Raw genomic sequence first — 13522 nt, forward strand, 5'->3', positions numbered from 1 at the left:
TTTTCATTACACCAGGCACCATCAAATGCTCAAATTGAAGTGAAGAACTTCTTTCTACTCAATAACCTGGGGTCAGTAGCAGGTTTAAGAGATTGTAATGCTGAGATAATGGTAGCAGGTCACTCTGAAAGCAGTGTTGTCTACATCTATTGAGGATAATGAGAAATGTTTCTGTACAGTGGACCTTTATTTTGGAGCAGCTCATTTTTCAACAACACAGTAAAGCCTGTTAACACACACATAGTTAAGAGGCTTTACATCCATTAGTCAAAATGAACACAGACGCGTTCATAATTTATGCTCTGAAGTGAATTGCTTCCTTTTATTGGCTGAATTACTACAAATACTAGTCCATTAATACCAAGCTCTGGTTTGGGAATAACTTCTATAACATTATTACAAAGACAAAAGATACGAAGAAGAAACTAAAGAGGTGTGAGCACAATACAAATGACTGTAGTTTCCCCCATTCCCACAAAGAGTTATCAGGTTGGTGCCTACAAACTTTTTCCGTGACTACAACAAAAGAGTCAAATCCACTTTGCCCTTCTTTAAACAACAATCGCTTTTACCTGTGCTCTAGTTTTATTAGTGCTGTCTTAACTTAGAAAATGCTGGATTACAATTTCCTGAGAAGAGTGAAAAGCAAAGGAAAGAAATTGAGTGTCAAGTGGAAGTTGGAATTAGAATTAAAAGATTTTCTTGATGTTCCTTCAATCTTGGCTGAGCCCTTACACCATGAGGAGGCTGTGCACTTGCTGCAGCTGCTGCTGTGAGAGGACGAGGCGGTGGACTTGTTCTTGTCCGCGGGTGCATGGAATGGAAACACGACCCACAAGCACCGTATTCCCCTGCTTTTCTTCCTTGGCCTAAGAGAGAACAGAGATGGACAAGAAATAATTTTACATGATCCATTACTTTCACTGACATCAAAGCCTTGTAACTGGTGCCGTATGCTTTTACCTTAACAAAGGATGACAGCGGGAAGGTGGCGAAGTCAGAGGAAGCCTTTGCTCCACGCTGATGCGTGACCACATGTTCAGCTACTTCTCCCTGAAACACAAGTTTCCAAATGTTTGGTTTGTGCATTCCTGTTAGCATATTGACACGCTAATGAGAAGAGCTTGGACTCTGAAGTTGTCACCTTGAGTTTGTCCAGAGCGTCACTGAGGTTCTGCAGTCGAGACGTCTGCTCCAGCAGCTGGGCACTGGCACTAACTGGAAGAAAACATGCGAGGGGGACGGACAGAAATTAAAGCAAAGTGACCTAAATCACATTTTAAAAAGCATCTTATTCAAAAGGTTAAATATGTATGCTTCACACCTGTTGTCTTCCCAGTGATGTCCACCACTTTAGACTCTGCACTCAGCTTGAGCAGTGTCGCCAGCAGTTGGTCAGTCCTGCGATAGAGGCCTGTGTTCAGTCCCTCTGGAGGCATGGAGCTTTCTTTGGACAATTGTGGCAGTTTGGGGGGGCGGAGTGGAGGCAGGGAGGCCAGCTGGGCTCTCATCTTCTCAGCCTGTAGTCAAATATACTTTTGTTTAATATTACCAGGGTTCAAACATCGAGCAAAGCACAATATAATGACACCAACGCCAAACTAGTGTACCTTGAGTCTGTTGTTTTCATTCTTGAGGTGTTTAATGCCCAGTCTCTGAGCCATGACCTGCTGCCGGAGGAGGGGAGAGTCCACCACCTCTACTGGCCCCGCCATGGATAGAGGCATACCTGCTCGACAGAGGGAACAAAGTGAAAAATATATCACTGACACCCTGTGCTACTTTTCTGACATTTCATTGTCTTTTTCGCACAGAATTTGAAGACAATTTTTGTTATTTGTCATTGTATCATTGTTGCAGTAGCACTTTACACCAACTACAAGCAGAATATTACCTAATTATCAGCTGACTGATGCAGTTTACCTGTAAATAACATTTCCATCTATGTACAATAAATGCTCATAACCACAGAGTAATTCACCTCCTGCAGATCCCTGAACAATAGAGGCAATTCCAGAGGCAGGCGGGCCTCTAAGGCCTTCAATGGTCATCTTCGATTGGTTATTGATGCGTTGCTTCAGCTCCGCCTTCTCTGCCTCCAGCTGGTCGATATCAGCCTGCAGAGCATCCATCGTCTCCTCAAACTCCCTGAAGACGAGGAGAAAAGAGGCCAATGAGGAGATAAATAGGAAGGGCACGAGAGAGACGAGGGCAAGTTAGAAAAAGATAAAAACTGAAATGTGTATGCATCTAATGGTTCGTACTTCTCTTTCTTCTTCAGCAGGGCGAGATTCTCGCTGAGTTTGGTCTGGATCTTCTCCACCCGCTCATCTGCGTCTTTGGTGGAGGTGTCAAGCTTTTTCTCCAGCAGACTCAGGCGGACATTGGCCTCACTCAGCTCCTCACCCTGGGGGGAATAAGAGTTTCTCTGATTTCTAACTTATTGGCTTATTATTAAAACTTTCTCAGACAAAAGAGGATTTGTTGTTTTTTTGCAAGTGTTTTCTTCACTGTGTTACCTTGATCTTAAGAGACCTCTTGACCTCCTTGTTGACCGTCTCTCTGTCTTCTAGTTTAACACCTAGACCCTCAGCATCAGTCATCTCAGCCCTGACGGTGGCAGCTCTGATTTCCACAGGAGGAGTCTGAAGACGAAGGGATGATAATAACAAGTTGAGTGAATGTGAAGGAAGTGACCAAGAATATAAATATGCTTTGATTTCAGTGAACTATGTGATACACAAGGCCTGCACATACCTTGCCCTGAGGTTTGTCAGCATCATACTCTCCCTCCTGCATGGCCGTAGCCATCTTGTTCATGGTAGCAATGACAGAGCTGCAGGACTGACGCAGACACTCTGGGCCACTCAGGCCATGGGAGCCATACACCTTGGTGGAGAAAAAAGGTCTTTGATTAAAGAGATAATCATTTGTCTCAAAACAGTAATTTAAAGCTTAAAATCCTTATCGCTCACAGGGCACATGTGTATTCACAGTACCTGATCCACAGCGTTGCAGGCAATATCCTCCAGCTTGAGAGCGTTGACACCCTCCTGCTCTGCCAGCGGAGCAGCCATCTGAGCCCCAGCCGCAGCCACCTCCTGCAGCACGGCCACCACACGGGTCAGCTGACGCCTACACTCTGTCAGCGACTCTGCCACCTGCCAATCATACAAGAGATAAACGTTTAATGGTACAAAACGGAAAGGAATCATGTCAAAGCTACTTCAGATTAAGCTTCATACAGTAATTAAGTGTGTATGTACATTTATGTGTGCATAGGGGCCTTTTTTTCCATTTGGACCCATACCTGTGGTCCAAAATTGAGCGCAGCGGGTACTCCGACCACATCTGTTCCAGGCATGCGACGGCGGATCTTCTTACAGAACTGTCTGATATCCGAGCCCGAAGTGTCCAGGTCCTTCAGAAGCACTGCAAGGCCAGAGCTCTCCTGACCTGCAGCCAGGAACGCCTGCAGACGAGCCACCTCCACTCCCATGGAGTCCAATGCATTCTGGGTAAACTGGATGTGAGAGTGTGAAATGCACAAAGTTAGGAAACAGTTCTGCTCTACTTTCCTCAACAGAAATATGTCAACCATTGAAGAAGCTTCACATACCTTGATGTGGTCAGCCAGCTGCACTGTGCAGTCCTCAGTCTGATCTGCCAGATGGACGCTGTACAGTTGCTGGAAAACAAAACAGTGAGTTACTCCTCTACAGCAAAGCTAATATGTTTTTATGCAAATGCTATTTACACTGAAAAGATACAGACTATTAAAGTCCTTTACAGCTCTTTCAGGTAACATCACCGGTTTGTATATATTACCTGGTAGTACTTGATGGCCTTGGTCAGGGGCTCCACCTGAACAGTCTCATCTAATTGGTCTTTATGCAGCAGGTCGATGAAATAATCCAGGGAGCGCTCATGGAAATTCATTTCAGAGTAAAGTGTACCCATACGCTTAAAAACCTCTACGTCACAGGTGTTCAGAGCCCTAGAACAAGAGCAGGGAAAAGGGGAACAAATAGAAGGAGCACAGGTTGATAATGAATAAGGGTTACATGAACTCAGTAACAGATTCTAATTATTCTAGACAAATATAATATACAACTGCTTTTATGGCCAACATCTTAGAAACACTACATTATTTATTTCTGTCACATAAGTGATGAAGCTGCAGTGCGTACTGTTCATATTTGTGCAGGGTGGCCTGCAGCAAGCTGAGGGAGTACACCAGCCCTGAGGCAAAGCTGCGCTGTTCTCCTGGAGGCCCTCTGAGCCCTGCCCCCTGCGCCAGGTTCCCACTCAAATCAAACTTCTCCTGGGCTTGTTTACTGAGGAGCTCAGCCTGCCAGGATAGAAGATACAAATACATCTTGCTGAGTACATAGACAGACAGAGAACAACAAAACTAATTTGTTTTAAAACAGTCTTGTACATTTACATACCTTGCAGATGAGCCTGGGGATGAGAAGAAGGACCAGAATACAGTCATGATCTCCACCATGACGGAGAAAAGAGTCTGGCATGAAGGAGGTGAGGAGGGACACCTGTCTGTTGGACTGAGCCACTTCCATTTTCCTCAGCTCCATCTCAATGGCCTGGAGACAAACGTGGAGTTATTAAGAGAGAGAATGAAGGACACTGATATCACCTAGTTAAAACTGGTCATATATGATCAGTCTTAGTGCAGGTCTCCTACCTTGGCATAGGCCTTGGTCTCTGCAAACTTAATCTTGAAGTCAAACAGTTCTGCGGGTGGCTGCTGAACTTGTTCAGCGTTGGCATTCTGCTGGTTGATCAGGTCCCTATTGGCATCCTATGTGCAGCGGGAAGAAAGGACACGTGGCTTCAGTACGTCCACTTGCCAGTGTGTCTACATCAAGCTCACTTCCTATAGCAGAAGTGTTAATTTCCCTCTTTCCACCTACCTGCAGCCTGGTAGTGAGATCTCTGTATTTGGTGATGGTCTGCTGGTAATCAGCCACAGTCTCCTGAGCAGCCTCCACTCGTTTTTCAGCTTCTCTGACCTTTGCACCACCCATGTCGAGCTGTTCTCTCAGCTCCATTTCAGTCTCCCTTCCATTCTCCTGGAGCTCATCATTCATCTCATTGATTGCCTCCTGTTGGTGAAGGGGAAAAAAACAGACATTGTGTAAAGGATTGAAGGTGGTGACCAGACCCTTCTTTTGGTAACTGGGCTTAATAACGTTTTATTCTGGATTTTTTTCTTCAAATGGGAACCAAACTGTGAATACTTGGACATAATGAAAACAAAGTAATGTATGTAGATCAGAAATGTCACTCATATGAATACTGACCAGATCAGTGACTGTTTCTCTCAGCTCTCTGACTTTCTCCTCCAAGTCAAGGTTCCTCTCTGTAAGCGTCTCAACCATCTCCTCTGAGCCCAGAGCAGCGTCCACCTGGAACAAGTCCACACACACAGGCAAGTATATATACAGTTAGATTCTGAGAGGAATAACAAACAAAAACAGTCCACCCTTCTTTAAAACACATACAGAGGAATGGAGGGGGAAATTTCAGCCATTAAATTTAACTTTGTGTTATGAACATTAAGAATCAAATGTTTGTTTACCTGCTCCTTCAGTTCATCAATAGTGGCCTCTGCGTTCTTGACTTCTTCCTGCAGTTTTTCCTTCTGAGTCCTCAGAGTGTCCAGCTCAGTGCTCTTCTTCTCCATCTGCTTCTGCAGCTTCACATGTTCCTGTTTCTCTGAGGAAGACAGGTCACGCATCCTGAGAGGGAACAGGAAAATTGAAATACATTTTGTTATTAGGTGCGGACCAAACTACCTACAACTACAGGATGTCATGCAAGTGGATGTAGATTTGAATGGACATGATTGCCCTACAAGTATTTCACTTCTACAGTAAGCTGAAGGTTTTATTGGGATGCTATATACCCAACAGTAAGGTGAGGCAATGTTAGTTGTCCCCTCAATCCACTTAGTGATGAGTAGTTCCAAAATTTAACTTAACATGTGGTATTTATATAATTATAACTACAGTTTACAAACAAAATACTGTATACTTTCATTTTTCTACTTAAATCAAAAGGAGCTTGTTGACCAACCGGACTAGAGCCTCCTTCAGTCTGCTGTTCTGCTCCTCCAGCTGTTTGACATGGTAACTTGAGGCAGCTCCGTCTGATCCTGCAAAAGAGAAAAGGTATTATACTCAACTCAAAGACAGAAAGAAGGACAGAGAGAAGCTTTTTTTGATTGAGTGAGTGGTGCAAAAACCTTTCTCTGAAATCTCATGTCTAAGAATCTCCAGGTCCATAGAGAGCTCATCCACTTTCTCTTTCAGACTGTCCACCTCCACCTGCAATGACTCTGCTTTCTCCTCTGCCATCTCTTTGTCCAGTGTTGCCATCTCAATGGCGTCGGCCGTGTCTGACATCTCCTCCATGTAGTGGTCCTTGGATTCCTGTGCATCACGGGCTTCCTGGAATTTGAAAGTAAAAAATGTAGCTTCAGAGAGATTTCCTGATAACTGAGGAGCTGCATCTTTCATTTATAGCCATTTTGTATTAAGCAATACTTATTAATAGTATTTAATATTTTCTTTGTACCTTCTTGGCTTCTTTAAGATGTTTCTGGAGGTCGGTCTGCTGCTCCTGCATTTTTATCTTCCATTCCTGAAGCTGCTCCAGCTGGATCTTGTGTTTTTCTAGCTCCTTCAGTTTGGCCTTGTCCTCTGTCCTCTTCATCTTCAGCGTCTCCAGCTTCTCCTCCAGGTCTTTGACCTGACCTCGCAGAGATTCCTCCTCCTGAGAAGGAAGACAGGATATGGGAGGACACAACAGGCTGGTGAGATAAATTATCCTGCAGTTTAAAAGTTCTGTCTTTATTTGAAGGTAAAAGGACTTCATTTATTTTCCAAGAAGAAGATGTTAAATACAAATTTTTGTATTTTCTTCAATAATGTGACTTTCTACTGCTGAATTAACAGGAAACCAACTTAGAAATATTGATGCACAATGTAGAAATATGTATCTATTCCCTCAAAACTGATTGGTGAATTTTAGCATTTCATTCGTTGTTTCATAAGTTAAGACATGCATCCCCATGAAATCCACTGTGAAGAGATTACAAAACCATAATTAATTATTGGAAGGGTGCGCTGAGGGTCTTTTTGCCCACTTATGTTACGAGTTTGTTAGTAAACCCATGCCAGGTATCACCAGCATGCATGTAGCCACTCTACCTGTTTGGAAATGGGAGGTTCCGCCTGGGCAAACAATGACAACATGGATGAAATGGGACTTATTATATGATAGAGGAAATAATATGGAGACAAAACTGACAAGTACTGAAAATGAAAAATACCCATATAAAAATGGCACAAATACTAAAAAAAGCTCTTGTTATTGTAAGTGACCTACCTTGCTCGGAGTAGCTGGGACTCCGGATGCGACTGGCGCAGGTGACCCGCTTGGCTGAGGCACGATGGGAGCTCCCAGTGCACCCTGATGAGGGGACACTCCAGCCTCACTGACATCGCCAGACAACGAGGATGACAGACTCTCACGAGACGTCTGTTGACAAAGGACGGTAAGTGTCAGATAGTGGCTAGAGGGAGGATATGAGAGTTAAAAGAAAGGAGGAAGGAAGGACTGAGTGAAAGCGCGAGTTAAACCATTGCAATTTTATAAATTATGCACTAATAATTTAATGGCATGAACTAATGATGCTACATAAATGTGCTTCTCCCACAGTGAGCAGACATCTTTAAAGAACCCAGTTGAAAAGTGAATGTCCTAGACTCAAACATTCTTCTGTATTCGTCCTGTACTAGCTTGTGATAACACGATCATGTATATTACTAGATAAAACAATTCACCTTTCCCCAAAAGGTTTCCTTGAAGGTCAGCAAGAAACGAGTAAGAGTTTGGTGAAATGGTAGAGCCCAGTATAGGTGCCAAGACAAACTAAGAAGTCACCCGATTTCTGTGACCAAACATTTCACCCCTCCCTGTCACCACTCCCTGAGTACTCGGACATGACAGATCATACCGTCAGTGGCAGGCTGGGGCGGCCGGCGGAGCGTACCAAGAGGGAGGGGAGGGAGGTGGCAGGTGTGAGACCTGGCGTGCTCCACTGCCAGTGCGATCAAAATTGTGTTAGGACTCCAAACAGTTATTTTTTCAAATGCAAAATAAGTCTGATAATACAAAACTCAATCTTGTACCGTTTAATTATTCTAAATGGGAAAATTAATGAGTCAGTGTTTTAGTTATTCTCATGTTATACATGTTATGGTTAGAAATGCACATAAAACAAGCAAAGCTAATTATATTTCTTAAAATGTTGCTTTGTGTCACAGGAAATCATCACTATCTCTGTACACATAACAGTGAATAAACAGGAAATACAGGATTTTATACTGGTGTATCTTTTTCTGTTAAATCAAGTAATTTTAACACTATTTATTCATTTAAGCGTTAATGTTTTTACAACGTGCATACGTCTAATCTGACTGCCAATATATTTTCTCAAAATAAAAGACCATATCATTTATGGCAACTATCTCTGCAGTAGGAAATTGGCTAAAATAGGGCCTCTTGAACACTACGCCTTCCAACAGTCTGACTGTGTAGCCATGATGAATCCATTTCTAGAGTGGAGGGTATGTCTACAACATCTGCCATGTAACTATGCAAAGGATCATTTTTCAAAGGAAAAATGCTGTGAAATTCTAACCATAATCGTAATCTCAATATTGTGCTTATTAAACTAATGTAATCCCGGCTGCCTTCTCCAAAACACGTACTTCTTATCGTACTAGACAAAAATCCTTGGCTTTCTGAAGCAGTCAAGATATTCAAAGCTGTATCCTTGTTTTCAACCCGCTGAGCACCCTCACAAGGTTGAAATAGTTAAATAAAGCTTTTTAGAAGTTTTTTAATTATTCTGTTTGGATGCACCTCCCCTGTCAACTGTAGAGAAGCTCACCTTGGCAGAGCGGCGGGAAGAGGACTTGAGGAGAGGAGGAGGTGAGTTGCAGAAAGAGGAATGGACACACACAGATATACACACACATCCAGCGGGGACGCAAGATAAGAGATAAGTAGCAGATAGTAAGCATACATCTGTTAGTTTATATCCACTGAGCACAGGTTCGATAGCTGCATGCACCATTTCAAAGAAGTTATTCTTCATGACTCAAATCCCAAGACCGTGTGAAGTCATGCAACAAAGTCACAACTGTGGCAAAATTCAAATGAGTTGTGAGGCCAAGTGGACAAAGACACCGCAATGATGACCTTAACATGGTCACAGTTTTGCTCTCTTGATGTTTATGCTGGATGATTCCACCGGAATAAAAAAGTAAAAGTGACAAAAAACTAAAATGTCTCGTGCACATAAACAATAAGAGAAAACTGTGAAAATGAGGGATCAATAAGATGTGCAAAGCATTAAAGAGTATTTTAAATGCAAAATGTTAGTCGGCACATTAGTATGAATAGCAACAACCAAAGCAAATTTATTTTATATTAAAATAGTTCTACCTTCTTCACATTCAGTGGTGTCTGTGAAAAGTATTCAGAAAAACACAATTGAGACATCAACCCAAAGCTGAGGTAAAACAGAAATTAATTCTAAGGTAATAAAAAGGGAAGAGAAATAGATAAAAAAATAACAAAGCATTTCTGGTCAGGAAGAGAATGCAAAGAATAAGTCAGAGAGATGATTGGTAATTTCACCACTCTTTTGAAATTTATTTATTTGCTATTAATAGGTCTGATTAATTTAGTTCGGTACATTTAAAGCAGTCTAACTGCTCTGGACAGGGCAGGCATTACCTTTAAATGTTCTAAAGCTGAGTTAAGAAATAAAAAAATTATAAGTCGATTATGAAATGAAACAAAAGCAGCAGATGGTTTCCTACCAGTTTGGATGTTTTTGGAGTCTCTGGAATGTCTAGAGTAAACACATGAAGTATGCATGTTATTATTTACTGTTATTATTATTCACTTTGAGATGCTACTTAAGGTATGAATTTAAGATGCAACTGTGGTTTAGTCTTACCTTTTTGTTTGAGAATCTTGGCAAGAACAAACTCAGGAGTATCTGGTGAGGTGGCACCCGAGCCATCTTCCACCACCTGAATCTGTGCATACACACACAAGGATGGGATTAAAACAACAAACAAGCATCAAGGGGCATTTTCCTTCTTGATTAGTAAAGGCTGAAATAGGGTTAGGGTTAGAAAATATTATCCTATAAAACTACTGACATTCCCTACTAGCATTAGGGATAGGTATCACTATGAGTATAACTGCCAATTTAGATCCAGGTACTGCTATCGTTTTAAAAGAACAAATCAAGTCATATATACAATTTTAAAAGAAGAATCTAAATTCTTGACTAGCAAATTGCAAGCAAAAATAATTTGATTATAGAAATATAACATAAACACATTTACAAAAATAAACCGCATTGTTTCATCATGATCACAAACCTTGTGAGCGCAACACACACTACATCATAACATCAAAAAATATTTATTTGACTAACCTGCGACTGTCTGACGAATATTCCATGATTTTCCTCACAGATGAAGTAGCGTTTCCCCTGCACAGTACCATCGTTCTTGCCATTAGGCTTATCAAGTACAACACCCACCCATTTCCCAGAGGCAAAGAGGGTGGCGCCGATGTAGGCGACAGTGCCGCGCTGACCCTTCCCTGTCACCTCTACTGTACAGCCAATCTAGAAGAAGAAAGGTAGGGACAAGAAGAAAAGAGACTGAGTTGTTTTGCTCTAGTTAATAGTCATTTATTCATTTATGTTTCTTTATTTCTTTTTGTTGAGAAGTGACCCACCTTTGGAGGTTTACCACTCTCCACTGTTCCTGCACTGCTCATTTTGCTGATCAGTGGGCTGGTCAGCTGAGGGGGGAAAGAGAAAGAAGAGGAAGGTTGGTGACTAATGAGAATGAGTGGTGGTGGAGGAAGGTGGCAAAAAAAGAAGGAAGGTGAAGTCATTACATATCAGAGAATTAAATGTTTTAATTCCATAATGCCACAGACATTTTATCTTTATTACGTGAACTAATCTTGATTGAATAGATTTAGCTTAGAATATTTTTCTAATGTAATCAAACAGACCTCTAAAGTTCACAGATAAATAGCGTTGTTTATAATGCCCCATAATTCTCCCCGTACAAGCTATTATGAGCAACTTCATTAATTAAAAAAGTTCAGTAAAAAGTGAGTCCTAAGGCCCCAGAGCACAGAAACACATTCATGCACCCAGTCATATGTCTGGGCAACAGCAGACCTCCTAATAAACAAGCCATATCTCTGCCTCGCTCACACAAAGATGCTCATTCAGGACAAACTAGGACTGCGGTTGAGTGTAATCCTTTAATAGAGCTGTACGGACATGTGAATTCACGCTGACTCACAGTTTCAAACTACAGGGCAGAAAACTGGATAGAAAAGGTTTATCCTAGCTCTATGGTGGACGCTATGGGAGGGTTTTTTGTTAGTTTAAGAGAAGCAGAGATCAATTTTTACAGAATCCTCTAAAATAAATACAACTAAAAGTAGCTAAATAGGAGCAATGGGTTGAACATAAGGACAGGATTTTCATTTTATGTACAGGATTATCAAGATTAACCCAAAAATATTACAGATTTTCTCTGATGAAGATGCAATATGACACAAGCTAGAACCTACAACAACTTTATGGTGAGTATCACAAACTCTTGCTTTTTACATTATAATGGTTCAACTTCAAATACACAAATCAAATGAGCATTGATGCACTAAATAAAACATTATTTGATGAGAAGCGACCGTGTTACTCACCCTGGGGGTATAGGAATGTCGCCTGTTCATAGCCATGATTAATGATTAGTATAATTTTACCTCCAGAATTAGGATACGACTTAAATGCTACTTTTCCTCTGTTTTCATATTCCGTCCTCTTTTCCGGGAGAGAAGGACAATACATGAGGATTTTAGGGAGGGATCCTAGAGGTCTATCACAACACGTCACTGAAAGAGGAGGGAGGGTGGGGATCTAGCTGCTGTGTCTCCCACAGGAATACACATGGATGTTAGCTTTCAATTAGCTCTCAATTAACTAGCCCTACTTTTATACAAAGTCGTTGTTACCATTGCATGTCTTGTAAGATAAAAGATTTAATAAATGCCAACAATTAACTCTTAATCATACAGTCAGTGGCGAAGGCTAACGTGAGCTAGCTTGCAGTTGTTATTTAGAAGGCCTGGAGCGAAAATATTTTGCATTGCTTGTTTTCTGTTTGCCATAAAACAATATAAGGGTTAGGTAAAGCATCACAGGCTCCGACCGCTTCGTGACAAAGGAAGGAGGGCAGAGCCATAAATGGAGATATAGGAAACATGCAGTCATGGTAATAAAGACATATAACGGTGGACAGATGTTAGCTTGACTTATCAAAATAACAGTGACAGTCAAGCACGACACGCTTAAGTTGGACATCACATTTCAGTCAAGAGCTTTGTTAGCGTTGATAACGTCAAACAACTTGACAGCTGGGCTGCCAACGCTAGCAAGGAAGCTAAATTCAGAAAGCAACTCAGAAGCGAACATGAAATATTAGCTTGCTGTTACTGGGCTTACCTGGCATACACAGAGATCCCTGACTTCAAATAAATCTCCTTGTGCTTTTCATGCATACATTCAATCAACCCTGTTGTTGTTTTTTAGGCTACCTAGCTTGGAAAATCCTCCAGCCAGTTCCGGTTTTGGCGGGGCACTTCCGGTGTAAGGACAGACAGAAAATATAGAAGAAGAAAAAGAAGAAGAAGAAGAAGTGGAAGAGTTTAGCGCCTCTAGTGGCTGCAGGAACTTCGTGATAAACACCCAGAGCTGTCCTCTGCAGGGGTGGGGTGTGTTGCCTTTATCGCGCAGTTTTTATCGATTTACTTTTTCTTTACTTAGTCCTCATGTAAGTTTGCATTCCTCTTCACTGTCGAGGACCCAAGCTGTGGAAACATTGTTATTTTTTGTCCTCTTGTTTCTAGCCTCTAGTTAGAAAATGTGAAATTATAGACTAGATTATAAATGTAAAATACAGGAAAACAGGAATCAATGAGGGGTCTTGGGTGTTTACATTGTGACAGAGTTTATTATTCTCTAATCTGGTCGTATGTTAAGTAAGATTTCAATTCTAATCATTGTTAAGAATGATTGGGCAAAAACAGTGACTAAAGCAAGACCGCTGATGTGAGAAAGGGGTCAAAGTAACACAATAGAATGCTTAATCAATATTATCTAAGGTTTTTAAACCAGACTTTGTCTTATCACTTATTTATCATTAAATAATTAAGCAGAACCATCGTTTAAACGTAGTCAGTGACAGAGAATAATGCAATGGCAAATGAATGTGGCAAAGATATGTTCAATGAATAGTTTGCCGAATATAGAATATTCTAGAGAATAAAAGTAGTTCCAGCTTGTAGCTTTCTTAATGAGAGTCCAAAATTAGAAACTATT

General features: G+C 41.3%; 1 protein-coding gene across 5 annotated transcripts; it reads right to left on the reverse strand.

Annotated features, from left to right (window-relative positions):
* Positions 1-291: 291 nt before the first annotated feature.
* On the reverse strand, positions 292-12807 carry LOC128429790 (dynactin subunit 1). Of its 5 annotated transcripts, XM_053415581.1 has the most exons (31): positions 12647-12807; positions 10858-10923; positions 10550-10744; positions 10061-10142; positions 9921-9952; positions 9541-9561; positions 8045-8128; positions 7414-7566; positions 7236-7259; positions 6601-6798; positions 6269-6473; positions 6100-6178; positions 5603-5762; positions 5325-5429; positions 4935-5126; positions 4706-4822; positions 4452-4604; positions 4191-4351; positions 3829-3997; positions 3620-3688; positions 3311-3523; positions 3000-3161; positions 2758-2889; positions 2520-2645; positions 2265-2407; positions 1982-2148; positions 1611-1729; positions 1325-1520; positions 1145-1218; positions 964-1053; positions 292-869 (listed from the first exon to the last, which is right to left on the reverse strand). In XM_053415581.1, exons 2-31 carry the CDS (start codon positions 10897-10899, stop codon positions 732-734), a joined length of 3801 nt encoding a protein of 1266 aa, XP_053271556.1. In that variant the 5' UTR covers positions 10900-10923; positions 12647-12807; the 3' UTR covers positions 292-731. The 5 variants fall into 5 exon arrangements, with proteins under 5 accessions (XP_053271556.1, XP_053271558.1, XP_053271557.1 ...); XM_053415583.1 differs by lacking the exon at positions 8045-8128; XM_053415582.1 differs by lacking the exon at positions 7236-7259.
* Positions 12808-13522: the final 715 nt, after the last annotated feature.

This window comes from Pleuronectes platessa, chromosome 23, assembly GCF_947347685.1.
Source record: "Pleuronectes platessa chromosome 23, fPlePla1.1, whole genome shotgun sequence".
NCBI lineage: Eukaryota > Metazoa > Chordata > Actinopteri > Pleuronectiformes > Pleuronectidae > Pleuronectes > Pleuronectes platessa.